General features: G+C 55.2%; 6 protein-coding genes across 6 annotated transcripts; 3 read left to right on the forward strand and 3 right to left on the reverse strand.

The window, feature by feature from the left end:
• Positions 1-1,259: 1,259 nt before the first annotated feature.
• Positions 1,260-2,209, forward strand: B0H18DRAFT_1012721 (uncharacterized protein). The gene is made up of 4 exons (XM_048029063.1): positions 1,260-1,341; positions 1,387-1,571; positions 1,626-1,695; positions 1,763-2,209. Exons 3-4 carry the CDS (start codon positions 1,661-1,663, stop codon positions 2,079-2,081), a joined length of 354 nt encoding a protein of 117 aa, XP_047892375.1. The 5' UTR covers positions 1,260-1,341; positions 1,387-1,571; positions 1,626-1,660; the 3' UTR covers positions 2,082-2,209.
• Positions 2,210-3,413, reverse strand: B0H18DRAFT_1105090 (uncharacterized protein). The gene is made up of 3 exons (XM_048032636.1): positions 3,065-3,413; positions 2,491-3,011; positions 2,210-2,440 (listed from the first exon to the last, which is right to left on the reverse strand). The coding sequence occupies exons 1-2, from the start codon at positions 3,072-3,074 to the stop codon at positions 2,500-2,502; spliced, it is 522 nt and encodes a 173-aa protein (XP_047892376.1). The 5' UTR covers positions 3,075-3,413; the 3' UTR covers positions 2,210-2,440; positions 2,491-2,499.
• Positions 3,414-5,972: 2,559 nt separating this feature from the next.
• Positions 5,973-7,748, forward strand: B0H18DRAFT_1211947 (uncharacterized protein). The gene is made up of 5 exons (XM_048036445.1): positions 5,973-6,123; positions 6,177-6,467; positions 6,528-6,605; positions 6,659-6,742; positions 6,797-7,748. Exons 1-5 carry the CDS (start codon positions 5,996-5,998, stop codon positions 7,347-7,349), a joined length of 1,134 nt encoding a protein of 377 aa, XP_047892377.1. The 5' UTR covers positions 5,973-5,995; the 3' UTR covers positions 7,350-7,748.
• Positions 7,749-9,862: 2,114 nt separating this feature from the next.
• On the reverse strand, positions 9,863-11,110 carry B0H18DRAFT_438041 (uncharacterized protein). Its single transcript, XM_048038104.1, has 3 exons — positions 10,917-11,110; positions 10,755-10,865; positions 9,863-10,697 (listed from the first exon to the last, which is right to left on the reverse strand). The coding sequence occupies exons 1-3, from the start codon at positions 10,931-10,933 to the stop codon at positions 9,944-9,946; spliced, it is 882 nt and encodes a 293-aa protein (XP_047892378.1). The 5' UTR covers positions 10,934-11,110; the 3' UTR covers positions 9,863-9,943.
• A 1,616-nt stretch (positions 11,111-12,726) lies between these two features.
• On the forward strand, positions 12,727-14,042 carry B0H18DRAFT_1012745 (uncharacterized protein; the record flags this gene model as incomplete). The annotated part of the gene is given in 6 exon segments (XM_048029064.1): positions 12,727-12,897; positions 12,954-13,244; positions 13,296-13,315; positions 13,422-13,573; positions 13,626-13,934; positions 13,946-14,042. Coding segments are annotated over 3 exon segments (272 nt in total), but the record flags the coding sequence as incomplete, so codon positions are not given.
• A 654-nt stretch (positions 14,043-14,696) lies between these two features.
• On the reverse strand, positions 14,697-16,914 carry B0H18DRAFT_1176522 (peptidase S8/S53 domain-containing protein; the record flags this gene model as incomplete). Its single annotated transcript, XM_048035933.1, has 10 exons — positions 14,697-14,889; positions 14,943-15,090; positions 15,138-15,328; positions 15,375-15,557; positions 15,604-15,716; positions 15,767-15,874; positions 15,928-16,056; positions 16,115-16,222; positions 16,273-16,783; positions 16,816-16,914. 10 exons carry the CDS (start codon positions 16,912-16,914, stop codon positions 14,725-14,727), a joined length of 1,755 nt encoding a protein of 584 aa, XP_047892380.1. The 3' UTR covers positions 14,697-14,724.
• Positions 16,915-17,314: the final 400 nt, after the last annotated feature.

Below are 17,314 nucleotides of genomic sequence, written 5' to 3' on the forward strand. Positions count from 1 at the left end.
CCGTAGGACATATACATCCGAACATTAAATCATGGCATGACATGCGCCGGCCCATCAGGTACAGCAGTGTCGGTCGAAGGGATGCTATTTCCATGCTCAGGCTCATCGATCATCATCAGAATGCCATGGCGGAGACAGGCTTCAAGCAGACTGGCATTCTGACGTTTACACCTAAAAGGTTTAGTGTCGGAGCTTCGGTCCTCTTGATATTTGCTCCCGCACTGTTCCCAGGAGGGGCCGTGTTTACCTCGGTACCCTCGTGTCGCCCGGTCTTCAATATGCATCCAAGATAACGTCCAATGTCGCGTCTACTCTGCCGGCGGGGAAGGCAAGCTCGGGATCCCACACTGGGGCCCGGGACGTCATACTTTGGGAGACCCCTGGTGGTCTGTCCCTCCACAAGTGCTAGCATGCCGCTCGCATGGTTTCATCTGCCCCTCACTTCTAGCTTGATCAACCAGCCATACGGCTGCCATGCACATCTATCAGCGCTTGTGCATGTGTACGAGCGAGCGACGGGTCAGCAATCGTACAGCAATCTGAGGATGGGTGCCTACGATCGCACGACGCCGTCCTGATCTGCGTATGACGGCTGACCCGCACGCGCTATACGCGTGTAAGTCGTCGGGAGACCAAGGCCACGGGTTACCCACTGTTTCTTTCCTTTGATCCGTCGAAACTGATCAACAGACAAGACTGCATCTGTATCAGTCCCGTTGCAGAGGTTTATCGATCGGTTCCTGGGCAAGCCGCACGTTTTCGAGTATCCATGTCGGTGGAGCGAAGGTGCAAGCAAGTGCCGGCAAACTCTTTTGATATGGCTGTCCAAAGAATCCGTGTTCGTTCCTCGGAATGCATATGCCGGCATCATAGTCGCCGCATAACGGTGAATCGATAGAGTTTGTTATTAGATGGGAGGTATGGCGGTAGAGCGGGACCGTCAATGCCGGTGTGCATTGTGTGGTCGCGGGGCTCACGCGTCCGCGTACTCGGAGACAAACTACGACGGTGGAGTACCTGGTAGGCATAGATCCGGATGCCATTACTGATAAGTAAATCCACCATCACTCGCATGCAATCCGGCGGTATTCGCAGTGAACTTTTCGCGTTGCATTCCTGCATCTGGTGTGCGACGATCGTCATACTGGATGACGAGCATTCACAAGCATCCGCAATCGATCCATCCCAAGGCTGTCTTCATCGGAGCGCTCATCTTTAGAGTGTGGGACGCCCATGCCCTGTCTACGAGCGAGTAGAGTTGTGGCCCGCAGCTCCAATTCGTGAGATCCGGGATGACTACGAACGTGGAGACAATGCCTCATGGGAGCACTGCATCGGTCGGTGAGTGATTCAGGTATTGTTCTCCTCTGTCTGCTGACCATTCAGATTGTCTTCGGCGATGAACGTCACGGATGTGTGGGTAACCCTTGCCGGAGACGGCTTGGATTGATGCGCCAGTTACATGCCGCTCAGACCGACGAGCCGCGTATAAAGCGACAAGGTGTTGGTTTCCGAAGACTCATCAGCACCTGTTGAGCATTCTTGCCCTTGTGTCCTGCTCCGACCTGAGCGTGAGTGCCTTCCATTGTCCCCTTGAGCGACTGAGACTGACTCTCATACCGTAGCCTTTGTCTCATCTCCGCCCCGTTCCGTCCTGCCGATGTTCCCGAACAACAGACAGCATGCAGACACTGGGTAAGATGATCCCTCCCCATCTCTGTACTCGTAAGACAGGCTCGCTCAATCTCTGTCCTCGGTACAGCGTGGCACATGTTCGCTGTACATGGGACGGCGGGATATGCGGCATCACGCTCGACGACTTGACGCCGTCCGGCGTTATGCGCCATCTTAAGGCGTTCCACTTCAACAGCCCTCTGAACGTCTGGGAGAACAAGAAACGCGGGGTATGCCGCTGGTGTGACAACTGTGGCGGTGGCGAGATGAATTACGAGAGCTTGGGCAAGCACATCGCGAGCGTTCACCTGCACAGCACGGCGCGCCCCTGCACGATTTGCGGCCGTCAGTTCGCGAGGACGGATACCCTCAGCCGACACCTGTTGGAGAATTGCCCGGGGGCATGACTGCCTATCAGACTTGCTACGGATGCAGATACCCCAGCTTAACGCTTGGCAAGCTCGCCCAGTCTTCTGTACAACACCATTGACTCTTCTTTGTATTGTGTACACTTGTATCGAATATCGATTCGTCACATCATATACAGTGCTCAGCACTATGAGTACGTCAATGAAGACCTCTGCGTATTGGTAAGTTCCCCTTCGTCTGCCTGAGCAACGTGTTGCCGCACTAGTCGTCTTTGATAAATAACGATTGGCTCTATCACGGCATGTAGCGTACACGAGCGCCCCCAATAAAGTCGCCAGCGACTGTAGAAGTATCATACACAACTTGGTAAACTCTTGTTTGATTGACTGCGGCGCAACTGTGATTTCGACGTTCAGACCAAGTTCATACGAAGTATGTCATGCTTACCATATCTCGCTAGCTAGTTTCCTCCTGCCTCGGCGCACGTCGGCAGTATCGTTCGACGTGGAGAGGCAAAAGCCCCTGCCTGCCAATGTCTCTATGGCAGTGAGGACACCGTATGCTGTGGCGTAGGTGCACGTATGAGACGTGCTTCCCAAAGCTAGCATGGGCCATCTCTTTGCCACAACCGCCAGCCCATTGGCAGTAACCCCTGCGCCGCTTGTTGAACGGTCTACAGGGATCACTGAGGTGCCACTCTCGCAGGTGGCGCATCATTCCCGAGGGAGATGTGTCGTCGAGCAGGATGCTGCAAGTACCCCACTCGCATATCGCCAGATACGGAAGCTCCTCAGTAGGATTAACGTCCGAGTTAGGCATGTCGCGTCCCGCAGTAGCAGTACTAGTGCGTGACGGGCCGATATTAGTCGCCGCAGAGTATTCTGAGAGGCGGGGAGGATGTTGGTTGTCAAACATGCTTGATGTAGATGAGTCTCCAAAGGTCCATGGATCAATGGAATTCGTGGGGTCTGTGGCGAAAGTCGTAAGCGCAAAGATAGATAGAGAGCATAATCGTACATACTGTTATACATCGAGAACTGGCAGCGAAAAGCTTGGCAACCAAGATAGACTAGACTGAGACCGCAGAGAGGTGGATGTCAGATGTGAAGAGTGTGCCAGCAGGCCTTCGAGTTCGAAGCTTATATGGTGACGGTCATAGTACTCTTCCACACTCTTGAGAAATTATGACACAGCTTGGCCATGGAACGCGTGGAGGATGACTGGCTTTGGGACTAGGACGAATTGAAGGTGAGATGAGAGCTGACCTAGACATTAAACAAACGAAAGCACAGCATCCGAGTCAGCGGGTGATCAATGGGCTCTACTAGACTGCTATCATATAAACATCTCACCCTCGTTGCTGCGTCGCAGTTGTGGTGGTCGGAAGCCACGTGGAACGAGCGTGGCTGGATCTCCCGATCTGAAGCCACAGGCCCGGCAGCGAACTTGGTTCAATATATGCTCACCAGTACTAGTGTCTTGAAAGTAACTCATCCTGCTGGCCATGGCTACTCTTCTTTCACTCTGCCTCTTCTCTCGGGAACCCTTGTCCTGTGTTCCTTCCTCGGAAAATCTTGCGCTCTTGTTAAATGAAGCCGAAGACATCCACGTTTCCTACGCGTGGCCAGTCGCGTACGTCAAGATCCGTCTTCGCCACCTCACGCCGAGGCTATGTGGTCCATACGCAGTCGGTCTGATTACCTCGAGTGATTTCCTCTAAAAACGTTGTCAGCGCATGTATAGGTCCCCTTCTGCGAGTCGTGCAAGTGTACGCGACTTGCAATTGGCGCCGAAGCTACTGCATCCGAATCCTGTGTGATTGACTTGACGCCACCACACGGCTGAGTCGTTGGCGCATTTGATTCGCGACTCTAAAATCGTCGCTGCAGGTGCGTTCAAGCTGTTGCGAAGAGCGGTGTTAAAGGGCGACGCGCTCGTTGTTCGGTGCCGTCACCACGCGCAGCGTCATGCAAGTGCATACCACAATTTTCTTGCTTCCATGGTCATTTGCGGCAGCTCGCTTGTCTCGAAGTTGCCTATCTTGTGCTATACAGCGCCGCCTGAAGGCAGTGGCGCTCGGGCATTCTTGAGGAGCGTTGCTGTGTTAAACAAAGCACGCGTATTTCTTGGTGAAGGTTCGGCGCGCTCGTCATGTCGCAAATTTTCCATGAAGGCGCCTCGCTCATGGGGCGCCTCAGTTCGCTAGTGGCAAGTATCCGCTGTTTCTTAGTATGTTTTTGTGCGGACAGGATGATCAATTTTACAGACTTCGTCCGTTTGATCGAAAGGGTCGATCTGTGCGATCATGAACTGAATGGTCCACAGTCCGCGTTGATCGACCTTTCGGTGTATGCACATGGACACTCGTGTCATACACCTGTGCCCCAATGTTGAATGTCCGTTGGAGACATCTGCTTATGGGGCGCATCAACGCTCTGACCTGATTTGTGCAGCTGACCTCACCAGGGCAACCCTGTCGATACACCTAGTATCTGGCTGTCTGGCTGAGCATCATGTTCCATTCATGAGTGTCTGTGATGGAGCGGCATCATAATTCATCGCTCAAAGTCATATGTCAGACTAGCAAGAAGACCTACATGGGTACAATCTGCAAATCGTATGTCCCAGTGTCGCCTTGAGCAAATTTCAGAAGTCCATGGTGCGTATCTGAGCGCCACATATCACGTAAAACTGCCTTGCTGATCAATGCACAGTTAGTCTAGCTACCATGTGTCCCGGCGGCGGAGCCTGCGAGGTGGTAGCGTTGCCCCTGTGGGATAGTGTCTCAGTGGATCCAGGACCTAATCACTGACGACAGAAACGCCTGGTCGGCCATCTTCCTCGACTGTGGAGCTAGCATCAAGTTCTGGTTTCTCACCGAAGTGGGGCCGGCGCAAAGGATGCATGTCCAACCGTGAAAAATCAGGTGCCGCCAGTTTCCTAACGGCGACATGGCCAACAGGACGACGGTCATTTGCGCAATAGATTCGATAGACGCAGAACGTGTGGGAGAAAGGTCTGGTGTGCTGCCCGCGCGGCTCTCGGGACTGGACTAGTTGGGTAATCAAGCTCCCGAAAGGTACGTACAACAGTGTTCTTTTCTCATTTCATACAAACATCACGTTTACAAACATTCACCGAGCCCTATTGGCATTAAGATGATGATTCTGCAAATTCCAGCTGACCTCATGTCCATTAGGCCGTCGCGGGATGCATGTTCCAGTGGTTTCCTGGCCTCGACATTTTCTAGACCCAACGTCAGGAAGGCGTGCCTATGCATAACCAATAAGATGTACAAGGCTACCCGTTACGATCTGAGTAACGGCGACCGCATTGCTAAGTGCCGCCGGTCTGCCTTGCTGCTCATTTTTACTGCAACATGCTTGATGCGACTTAGCCGGCAATCATGTCGCTGATGCTCGCTCGAAATGGCACGGAGCGGATATGCTTTCCTTTCTGTGTCCGTATGGGCGGCCAATTTGCCGGGGAAGATATAGAATCGGAGACGTAACCCGTGAAGCTTCATCGAATTGTCATTTTGGTCTGTACATCAACAGGCTGGCCGTCAGGCCCACGTTCCTAATCCTGTCACTCCTCGTCCATGCGTCACCTGACTATACCCCAGCACCGAGTACGGATGAATTCAAGCTGAACCTAGTCGTGCTTCCTGCACGGTAGATCCTGCCATTCCATGATAATCAAAACCCCTCCACGTCATTCAAAGTCCAGCCTGCCTCGGGAAGCATCCTTTTATGGGATCCGTTGTCCGAGGATGATATGGACGTCTTCGATGCAGGGCGTCGCGAGAATTGTCCGAAAAGGCCCTCGGTCTTCTGCTCCAGCAATCACCTCACAACTACTTCCGGAGTCGAATCAAATCCGGCGGGGCTGAATGGTAGAAATACCCGTCCTGGAAGCGTACTTAACTCATCCCCTCACGCACTTCACCGCCATGTCGCTTTACAGTATCCTCATATCCAACATGCTCCCCAACCACACGCCTCCATTCGACCACGACCTCCAGAACCCCGGCTCTGACTATCCATCTCTGCCGTCATATAGCGGTACAGTCTATACTAGGTTCGTATTCTCTCTGAGTGGCCTACTTCATTGCGTACCGACTCAGCTGCCAGCGACGACCTGTCCCATGTGGGATTTAGTTCGCATATTGATCCATTCGCGAGTACCGCCGGCCCTCTGCCTATCTCAGGCGCAGGCCCGTATGTCAACCCAACTTCAGCATCGACATGGACGCAAGGCCAAGGCTACCTACCTTATGGCAACGACCAGCAGACGCAGCTAGCCCCGTCTGCATCGGTGCCAGCGCATCAGTGGCAATTACCTACTGGCAGTTATCCCGCGGCGCATCAAGACGAACTTCAAGTATACGGTCAAACATTTGCTCCAGGTCACCTAATGCAGTCGTGAGTATCTGAGACGTGCACATCATTCTCCTCGAGCAAGTCTTGACCTGCGCCGGACAGACCGAGTACTAACATGGCCTACCATGGGGTAACCAGCATGCCCGCAGTGCATAGTACAATTCCTGCGCAATACCCTACGTGAGCAAGGATAACTTTGTCCGCGAGCGACAACTGACCATGTACTGCTCTAGAGAGATTGCGATTGGTCCCTCGCACCCTGCGCAATGGGATACAACCATGATGAACTCGTCTTCTGGTGGTGCTATCGGTCTGCAGTATGTTTCTCGCGCTGTCTTGTGCGATTCAGCTGGGTCTCAAATTCTATATAGGCAGAGAACGTACCCAGGTGCCCCACAGCAAGGGTCGTACTCGAATTCCCAGACGAGTAGCCTTCACAGCTCCAGACAGCCAGCCGTCTCGGGACAACGTCGACCTTCGCCAACTCAACCCACAACCCCAGTCTCACGAAGAAGCCCAGCTGACAGTCATCGGTCCGGACATACGCCAGAACCTCGACCATCCTCATCTCGCACTCCGCGGAGCTCGTCACAGACACCGTGCTGCTGGGGAGGCTTCTGTGGGACGTCTCTGAACACGCTCCCCATCGCGGCCATTTCACACCACCTGAAGGAGGCCCACATAGATCGACATACTGGGACGGGCGTGCGCGCGTCGTCTGTCAATGGACCAGCGGAGGTGCCCCTTGTGGTATGGAGATGTACTACGACAACGTCGGCAAGCACATCGCGGCGTCCACCTGGGGAGCACCGCGCTCGCCTGTCCCTATTGCGACAAGACGTTCTCCAGAGGCGACTCCTTGTGTCGTCATGTCCGAGAGGCTTGCCGCCATGCATCGTAGTCCTCCGCACATTGCACCAATAGGCATCGAGGAAGCGTCACGCTCGCTTCCGGATGGCCTCCATCTAGCGCCACCATAGCTAGATTGTACTCATCGCCGCGGTGGGACTTCGTATAGTAATGGCCTGTTTTGGTCAAAGTCCGGGACTTGCTCGTTGGTTGTAGTAGATAGTGTGTATACGTAGAAAGCACGTCTTCTCGACGAACTTCGTTGATAATAACTTCATGCGGCCTCCACAACTCGACTGTCGCCCATTGCGGCACGGCGTCTCATTGCCACAAGACCGTGACATGCACAGACACTGGCAGTTCATGTTGAGCAGCGCGCGAGGCCTCCACATCAGCAGAGCCACACTGAGAAACGAGGGGTGTCCGTCACTACGATGCGATAGGCCTCGGTAGACAGTGCATGCCGAGGTTTGCATGCAGAGCCAGCCAGCCTGGGAGCGCATGGGAACACCGTTGTAATCGGCCTCAGTGAATCACATGTTCTGTGTACTATTGGTATCGCTGGCGTCTTGTGAGAAATAAGAATCGAGACCTTCCATTCCGCTCACCTTACAGATCAGCCCTTCTGCGAACTCGAGCCTCAGGCTATAGCACTCCCGCGAGCCAAGATACCGCGACGGACGTAGACCTGGGATAATCACGGCGGGCGCTGTAGATCGCGCTAGATCGGTCATCCAGTCGCTCTTCACGGTACCGTACCCCTCGGTCCTCCAGGTGAAGAACTTCATGGGGTGCAATATCCGCCGTGGTCGCTTCGGTTTACGTGTGTTCGCGATGGGCTCGCCTTGTACGGGAGGTGAGCCACGGATCAGTCGAAAGTACTGCCCGTTTGGGCACTGCTCGACCGAGGTACGACGTGAGGACTAATGGAAGCCCCTCCTCCTCCTCCTCGCCTTCCGTTCTTAGCCCACTAGACGCCGTGGCCAATCGATCTCTCCTTGTAACATTGAAAGAGTTCAAGGTATGATTTATCACCGAAACATAACGACGCTGCCTCTGCTGACGGTGAACGCGGGGCCCAAGTCTTAACACATACACTAGCCACATTCAGGAATGCAGACCGAAAGACGGTCGACATCACTATGATCTACTAAAGGACCCTCTTCAAGTGCTTCGCGAGCAAGCAGTTCCATGATAAGTTATGGCACAAAACATACACGCTATGCATGTGGCTCGGTGCCTCCCCTTGATCGTCTGTGTCGCATCAAGTAGCGCTCGGACCGATGGTCCAGGCAGCAATTGCCACCGATGCCAGTAGCTCGACTGCCGCGATGGACTGGATCACTGGGAAGCAGAAGAAAACTTTGTCAATTGACTTGAAGCAAGTTAATCTCGCATGTCAACCTGCTGACTGTACACGAAGCCCCCGTGCAACTGATTCTCTGCCCACACCGCGGCTGCACCGCGGATTTACTCCAATGGGTCGCCTCGAAACGCCGGTTCGAATGACCGGGAATGGATACACACCCCACCAGGCCGCCTCATTGGAGAGATCCACAAGATGTGGTGAATGATGGCCACCAAGATCCCAAATGTGACCTCAATCTCTGTATCGAACGATCCCGCCGGTAGGGAAGCCTCCCCCATTGATCCGAGGCTCTTGGTACTAGGTACAACAGTACTTACCGATTGCGTCGGACAGGTGACGGTCTTCATGTTTTGGACAAAGCTGCATAGGCGATGAAGTGCAGGATCCTCCCCATCCGCCTTCGGGGGGTGGAGGGGATGATTCCGAGTACACAAATACAATGCTCATTCTCGATCCTAAGTCCTGGGTGGGGATAGGGACACAAAGCACACTTTGCGGTCTCGAAATTTTGTCCCTCTACCCCCCGAAGGCGGATGGGGAGGAGCCTGGATAAAGTGGCGAAGTCGACGTATACAGAAAGGCCGAGGCTTCTCGTAGGCGTTCGCTGGTAGTTCAGCGTCAGACCGTCATCTTGCGAACATCTGTACCGAGATACCATTTCAGTCCTTGAGGGCACGAATGGCGTAGCCCCAACTTACTTACCCCATATGTATAACCCGTTGAGGGCCTCTGGTCACCCGGCTGACCTTCGGAACAGTAAAGCTTTGGCAAGAGGCACCGTGACCCGCATCGCTCCCTAGGGCCGACTTAATGGCACCCCAGCCAGAAAGCTTCTTCAGGGCGTGGCAGCTGCGATACGACCCAGACCCAACAGCCTAAATACAAGGATATGCCGACGCATCTTCGAAGCGATGAGCGGGTACAAATACGTGCAATTCGAGAAGCCCTACGCTATGTAATACTTTTGAAAAGGAATGCACACCGTTGCGTCACTAGTACATAGACTGTTCAGACAGGAGGTGGATCTGATAGCATCAATCACTATACACAAGGTGGCCGAGGTATGGAGATTCCTCGACGACGCTGCGCCAGCCGACCACCTTCGAGAATACGGCAATCAAACCATGCAAGCCGAATGACGACGCGTCCATGTCTTCCTCAGGCCATTCTCCGCTAGGAACGCCGCGATACGTTCCATAGGCGGAGCTCCGGATGCCTTGCGCCTTTGGGGTGGCGACCTCGGGACGCAGGCTGCCAGAGAGACCCTGAGTGCTCGATCGGGGATGGTCCTGGGACACCACTACGCCATGCGTCTGGTGCTGGAGCGGGTATAACGACCGCGAATCACTTCGCGCCACTTAAGGTCGCTTTCTGGACGTGTGGGCTTCGGTGGTGGCGTAGGCGGGCGAGTGGCGTCGATGGGCGGAGCAAAGATTGGCTGAGCATCCAGGGTGCCGAGCTCTACTTGTTCCCACTGCGGGCAGACACATGTCTTCCACGGGCTCCCGCAGACGTAGCAGAACTGCATGGCGCAGACGCACGTCATATGATAGCATCCGCTGTGCAGTTCGATCATCTGGTCGCATGCGGGACACCGTGTCCATCCCCTTTGCGAGCGAGGTCGAGCACCTCGCGTTGGGAGCGATCGGCCTTGCAGACGTGCCGCTGGCCGGCGGTGGCAGGGCGACGGCGGACCTGCAGCTGCTGCACGTACGCGTGGAGCAAACGGCACAGTAGTAATTAATGGAGTCCAGCGAGTCCGTCCGAGGGCCCAGGAAGCGGCTGCAAGCAGGATTGAGCAGTAGACCCGGCGAACGGTGGAGAACTCTGCACACTTCTCGCGATACGTGCTCGCAAGGGCAGGCGACATATAACGCTTGAATAGCCTCTCGCGGATCGGCTGTTGACAACAGCTCGGGGGAACAGGACTCGTCATGGGTTGAAGACTCGACGAGGTGGAGCAGGCATCTACGTGGTAGTGGTGCCCACACCGTAGATGGATTTCGTTGTCGTGGATGATGGTTTGGCAGACGATGCAATCGTGTTTGGTTTTGCTATCAAAAGAATGAGCACATGACTCAACTCTGTTGAAGTGGGACACCAAGACGCACCAGATGTACGGCACGGAGCGGAGTTTATGTTTGACGCTTGAACATCTACGAGTGATTCGAGCGGCCGTAGGTGCGAGCAAGCCCGGTACTTGTCGTGAACGCCGCGCGAACCTGTGTCGAGGTTAAGGAGAAAAATCGTGCACGATAGGAATGACGACTTACCATCGAGGTAACTTCATCGGATCATTGACAGATAGTAGCGCACTAATCAGACTCGTAGGGTTTCCGCAATGTGGGTCTATAAGCACAGAGCACCGCTGAAGTTCGATATCGAACGCGTATAGTGAAGCAAGCTCATGATCTTCGTCACGTATCGCCGCCGAGACGCGGCTGGCTGGGTGTGGTCCGGGGGTGCGTTGGAACTTCACGTCCTCCAGACCACGCCCGGACGGGAGCGGCGCGCCAGCCACGTCGCTCTCGAACTGTTCAGCAAGCAGTCGTGCGACGAGGCCGAAGTCCTCGACGTAGTCGACCGGCGAGGGTGATGGGCGGCGGGGATCTGTTGAACGTGGGAGATGAAAGTGAGGCGTCAGCGTCATGTAGCGTGCAAGCGGGCGGGTGCTCGCGTTGAGGCCAGTATTATACTGACCTTATCATCGCCGTTTACACGTGTTGTCGACCGGTCAATCTGTGAAGGACGCAAGCTCCGTGCTTAATGAACTTGCACAGGCCCCGAACATGCTGTTCAGGCGCGTCAGCCCGTCGATGGTAGCCACCCACCCACCGGTGCACTTTGGTCCACCAGCTAGCAGTAACGCGTGTCGCGCACGAGCTATGAGCAGCGAAGGATACAAGAATGAAGGTACGATGAAGAGCGACACAGAGTTACCTTCTGGACGCCTCATACAGCCACTCAAAAGCGTTGTCTGGGCGTTGAGCATCAATGTCACCGTTTCCCAGCACGGCGTGGAAATGAAACCTTCTCCGTGATGACAGGTGGCCGGTCAGCTTCGCTGACGACAACCCCTGTCTACAATTGTAGCTGTGTTAGATCGTCCAGCGTGCTATTTGGAGGTCTTGGTGGACTCCGACGTCGGAACGATCTACTAGTCAGCAAGCTGTGGTACAACTGCGCGTTCTTACCACACGATGGTGATTGATAAGAGATGGCTATACGCCCGCATTAGAGATAGGAATGGATGATGTGCGCGTCCCGAGTTCATCATGCAAGCAAGATCACAGGAGTGGAAAACACAGGCATGTTTGATAGGTCCAAACCCGAGTCAGCGATGACTGCAGGAGAAAACGGAGGGTCGCCACAAGGTTCATGTTGAGAAAGAGCTGGTGGATGGTGATGCCCTGGAAGTCAATCAGCTGCGTCACGACCGTGCTGCGGCGATGAAGCGGGCGAGAAAACCCGGATAAAGGAACTGTGTTCGTTTGACCGTGTTGAGCAGCAGAACTGGAACGCAGCGAGAAGTGGGGGGATCACCTTGTCGCCTTGTCTGAGTCAAGCTCAAACACATCCTTGATTACTAGGAGTGATGACGATGTCCGCCCTCTTCCTTTGCTGCGGTCGTGCGTCCACCGAACCCGGTACGACGGTCGGTAGTCATCCGACTCATCAGACTCTCGCAGTGCATCACTCCGTAGTGCAAGTGCATGCAGGAACCTTGATAGAAGTTATTATGTGTGTGGTTGTGATGGGAAATACGACTTACATCGCGACTCCACTCACATTCGGGCGGGTCCAGTCCAGGTCCAGGTGGTTGTATACGATGATCAGGGATACTGACTGGTCGACGGCCGGCCAGGCCATGCCATCACGCTTCGTCCGGATGAGCATCTGGCATTCTCCCTGAGTATTATATTCAAGGGCCAGTGTACTCAAGCCAGTGGATCAACTTTAAGCACCGGCCCTCGGATTCGGACGTGCGAGGCGCGAAAACAAACGCTTGCTGCGGCGTCATGACTGCGGATCGACCGAGGATCATATAAGTATCAGACACTCAGCGTTCAGATGTTCAACGTCCAACGCTCAACACAGACCATTTGAGACCACTCCCTCGTCCAGCACGACTTGACTCACGAACTTGTCGTGTACGGAGCTGGCATCATGGTGAGACACTCGGCTATCCTACCGCTTATCAAGAGGAGTAGGTCGTGGGGCCCCAACTTGAAGCGCATGTACCATTTCCTTCTGGTAAGTTATGTAGAATGCGAACATCCAGCTACAGACGGAAGTATCAGCGTGATCAGCGTCACACGAGGTAGTCAATTGAGCAGCCGAAGAAGACTGGCAGTACGGGTCAGCCATATAGTGTCAGCCATGTGCCCCGGCTTTGGCCGCGCAGGGTTCTGTCTCCGCCAAGCTCAGGCTGGCACGAGTTGCGACCTTTCGCTTCCCACCACCTCGACGCCCTCGCTGCAAGCTTCAATACTCTCGCAAAATGAAGTTTTCCACCACCTTCGCGACTCTTGCAGCCATCGTCAGCGGCGCGACCGCCCAGCTCTCCATCCTGAGTCCCGGTGGATCGGACCTTTGGTGGGGTGCGTTGTCCGTCCGGTGCATTTTGCGTCTCTGACTCTGATTTTGCTCAGTCGACAACGAGGTTAACGACGTTACGTGGACCTGTCCACGTCTCCGTACCAGAACTTCACCGTTCTGTGAGTTTTTGTCCTGCCGCATCCGTTCGTGCTAACAAATCAACGACCCAGCCTCAACAGCTCGAACTCGAGCATCCTCGCGTCACCTACGCCTTCGTCGCCGAGCAGCCCAACTACCAGTGCTCCGTCGAGATCTACGCCACCCAGCTCGCAAAGTTCCCGCCTGCGACCGGCTACACCATCATTTCGCCAGCATCCTCAACAGCTCGGACGTACGTTTTTTCATAACTTGCGCGCGCGAACAGGGCTGACGCGGCTCTGCAGATCTACGCACCAGCCAGCCGTTCGAGATCAAGCCTGACAACTCGGCGTACCCCGCGTCGACGGCCACTCCGACGGGCACCGGCAGCGCGACGGCCTCGGTGAGCGGCACGTCCTCGGCGAGCGGCACGTCCTCGTCCGGCTCGAGCGGGCAGTCGAGCGGTGCTGGCGCGTTGGTCCCCATGAGCGGCCTCGCGATGCTCGGCGCCGCGCTGGGGCTCGCGATGGCTTGATCTCCCTGCCGGCATCTTGGACTTGGCATTGGACTCGCGGGTTGCACGTCGTCGGTTTATGTGCTTATAGGACTCTCCCCTCCTCTTAGGACATTCGAAAGTCGTTCTCGTTGCTTAGGGCTCTCTGCTTGTACCACCCACGATCGTTATACCATACCGCTCCTTTAACTGTCCGAATAGCTCCTTGCGTGTGATGTCCAATCCGACCCCTACGTTGAGGTGAAAGCCAAATGAAAGCGGTGAGTACTGCACCTGGCAGTCACTGGACGTCGCGTGCGCGGCTAACATCCCTACAGCCGTTTATCGGGTGTACACTCAGGACACCCTGCATGGGACACTTCAGAGAAATCATCATTTTCTCCACGGACAAGGCCTCGCGTCGAATGAACACATGTGGCCCATAGAGCACAAAATCATCTTTCCAAGATGCCTCTACGTCGTAGGAGAATGATGAAGAACGCTTTTCACTTTCGAAGCCTTTTCTGCCCCAGGAAACGATGCTATCTTTACTTTACAGTCCTAGTGCTACGTGCCAGAGCAGGCCTTGGGTGTAGTTTTACCGACGTGAGTTATGATGCATATGGCCCGGACGGTCAACGTGACACTTGCGCATTCAAGTGACGATCGACTGTGCGAAACCACTGTGTTTAGCGGGCTAGGGCAAGATTATGCACGTCCGCCAGATTATATCTTGACCGTATTCATACCTGACAGGAAAGAGCGTGACACATACAAAAGCATATACAGCAATGTACGCAGAAGCGAAAGAACAGTCCATATTCGTAGCGAAGGGAAGCGGGGGCACGATTCGTGATCAATGTTCGATGAGTAGCGTGGTTCGGGTGAGTGAATGGTGTGCTGCGGGTCGCTCACGGCAGCGCTAGCCAGAGGTCGAGCAGCTTGGGGAAGTTCGGCGTGCCCAGGCCGGTGACGGGGTCCCAGCCTGGCTGCGCAGAGAAGCCGTCCGTACCACAGCCGGGGTTGTTGCCCGCGGTGATGTCGTTGAACGCGCCAGTGAAGTTGGAGCTGTAGATCTACACAAGGGGTGGTCAGCATTGAATAATGCAGTGGGGTCGCCAAGACTTGCCGTAGGGTTGATGAACCCGATGGGGCTCTTTCCGACGGCGAGTCGGGCGTCGTTCACGCCGGAGAGGATGGCGGCTGCGACAGGGGCCGACGCGGAGGTACCCGCGACGAGCTGCGTGCGCCCGTTCGATACGACGGAGTAGTTCAGTCTGCACCGGGTGTCAGCTGATTGCACGCGAGCACACGCGAGACGTACCCGTTGAGGGCGATGTCGGGGAACGCGCGCGAGATGCCTGACGAGTTGTACACGTCCGGGGCGTACGCCGGAGGGTACGTGTCCAGGAAGTTCTGCACCGCGCCCGCCTGCCACTCGGGGAGCCCGAACACGTTCGAGAAGCCGCCGCCGGAGTAGATGTTCTGGTCACACGCTACCTCCGGGTCGTCCACCTGCCAGACGGTCAGTACGCATTTGTGTTCTGTGAAAGATACGCACGGTGTTGCCGGGGGATATCTGCGTCGCGCCGACGCTCGTCACGTACGGACACGTCCCGGGGAAGCCGGGGTCGAATCGCGTGCCGGAGTAAGACTCTGCGCCGTTCGCGTCCATGCACTCGCCGTTGCCTGCGACGCCGTTGTCGCCGGAGGAGAACAGGAAGGTGACGCCCATGAGACCAAGCTGAATGTCTGTCAGTGTCATTTCAGTCGTGGACAGGATGGCCCACCTTGCCGTACTCGTAGCACTGACGCTGAATGTACGCCGAGCCGAGAAGCGCTTCGGTGTAGCCGTACGAGGTAGAGATGATGTTGGTCAGTGGAGCCGTGCCGCAGTCCTGACCTGCAGCGCGAGGTCAGCGTGAATTGCGAGCCAGCTTGGGACGCATGTACTCTTGTAGTCGGAGTCAGGGTAGATGCCATCGAACGAGCTGTTATCACCACCATCGTACGTGCAGTACGAAGCGTCCAGGGCATCCAGGAAGTTGTTGAACGATCCGCCTGTGGTTCTGGTTAATTGGATGTGCATCGTGACAAGGGCTACGAGAACTTGCCCTCGACAAGATCCCCAACTTGGTATAGGGTGACATTCTGCGTAGGACCTACGAGCGCCATGGCGTACTGAAGGTCAAGGTTCGCCTCTCCGTTGATACTGAAGCCCTGGAAGCTCGTCTGCTCGTAGCCTGGGGAATGGTTAATGAAGATAAATCACACTGTATACGAAATAAAGCAGAAACGCACCGCCGTCAACGCTCACCAGAGCCGGTCGCTGGCCGACCTGACTTGATGAATAGTTTCCAAAGAACATGTCCATGTCCGCCGGCAGATACGCTACCGGCGTGTATTCGACTTCGGAGAATGCGTTAGTCTCCGTGCTCATGCGCAGTATGCATGCATACCAATGCCGATGCTATTCTTGTCCGTTGCAACAGGTGTGTAGTCGAACCCATATAGGGCACGGAGACAGTCGGGCGTAATTTGCTTGTCGCACCCAGTCAGATCCTGGTTCGTCAACGCAGAGTCAATCTCGCCAATGAGCTTCGGGGTGACGATACCAGCGCCCGGTTGACCAATAGACTTGTCCACCGACCGCTTCCTGCCCATGTGCACATCGAAATGCAGAGTCGGCATGACCAGATCGACATGCTCTGCAACATGCTCCGGGAGATGGTACTTCTCCACGCAGGCAACGTGCTCGACGTCGCTCTCGCTGTGCTGGTAGACATGATATTCCGTACCGAGCAACAACTCTGCTTCTGCGACAGTCACATTGGCGTGGACCCAGCTACCACCCTTGCTGAGCTTCACCCGACTCGCCTCGAGACCCTCATCCTCCAGCCATTCGAGCACGGTTTTGACGGACGCGGTAGAAGGCCTGAACGTCTCTGCGACTTTTGCAGCGTTCCAATGCTTGCCATAGCAGGTGACTCGGGGTGCGATACTTCAAAGAGGTAGTCATCGAGACTTTCGAGGTTGGGTTGCGCGAGACCAATACGGAGGGGGAGAACGACGTCCCATCTGCGCGCCTTACGGGCGTCCATCCAGACGGAGATGCATCCCGCTTCTCGTGGACAATACGGGGCGAAACGGTGGCCGTTGCGATGAGCGAAAACGTGAAGAAAACGAAGGACTGGATAAGGAATGGCATCGTCGTTGACGGCGACGAGGGAGATTCGCCTCTGCGCAGCCGGGCGACTGCTTGCCGACTTCTTATGGCGTCCGTCCTCGAGGCTTGGCTCATATTGTACTTCCCGGTAGATCCGTGCAAGCAGATGGGCCTCTATCAATGAAAAGCGACATCCTGATTCAGGACGTAGCTTTCGTCGGCCAAGTTTGGTCTAGCATCTGAGAAGCAGCTCGGAAGCAACTCACAAGCGTCCCACTTGCGTCCCACCGTGATCAGTGCGTCGTCCCATGGACCGTGTCTAGAAATCGCCGAGA

This window comes from Fomitopsis serialis (genome assembly GCF_022376445.1).
Source record: "Fomitopsis serialis strain Sig1Antser10 chromosome Unknown B0H18scaffold_42, whole genome shotgun sequence".
NCBI lineage: Eukaryota > Fungi > Basidiomycota > Agaricomycetes > Polyporales > Fomitopsidaceae > Fomitopsis > Fomitopsis serialis.

Excerpts from the sequence above, each read along its gene's own strand:
- B0H18DRAFT_1012721 (XM_048029063.1), top strand. The coding sequence starts at position 1,661 with ATGTTCCCGAACAACAGACAGCATGCAGACACTGG. Across the intron at positions 1,696-1,762 it reads AGACAGCATGCAGACACTGG|CGTGGCACATGTTCGCTGTA; the intron begins GTAAGATGATCC and ends TCCTCGGTACAG.
- B0H18DRAFT_1211947 (XM_048036445.1), top strand. The coding sequence starts at position 5,996 with ATGTCGCTTTACAGTATCCTCATATCCAACATGCTCCCCAACCACACG. Across the intron at positions 6,124-6,176 it reads AGCGGTACAGTCTATACTAG|CGACGACCTGTCCCATGTGG; the intron begins GTTCGTATTCTC and ends CTCAGCTGCCAG. Across the intron at positions 6,468-6,527 it reads CCAGGTCACCTAATGCAGTC|ACCGAGTACTAACATGGCCT; the intron begins GTGAGTATCTGA and ends TGCGCCGGACAG.
- B0H18DRAFT_438041 (XM_048038104.1), bottom strand. Across the intron at positions 10,698-10,754 it reads CGCTCCGTGCCGTACATCTG|CAAAACCAAACACGATTGCA; the intron begins GTGCGTCTTGGT and ends TTCTTTTGATAG.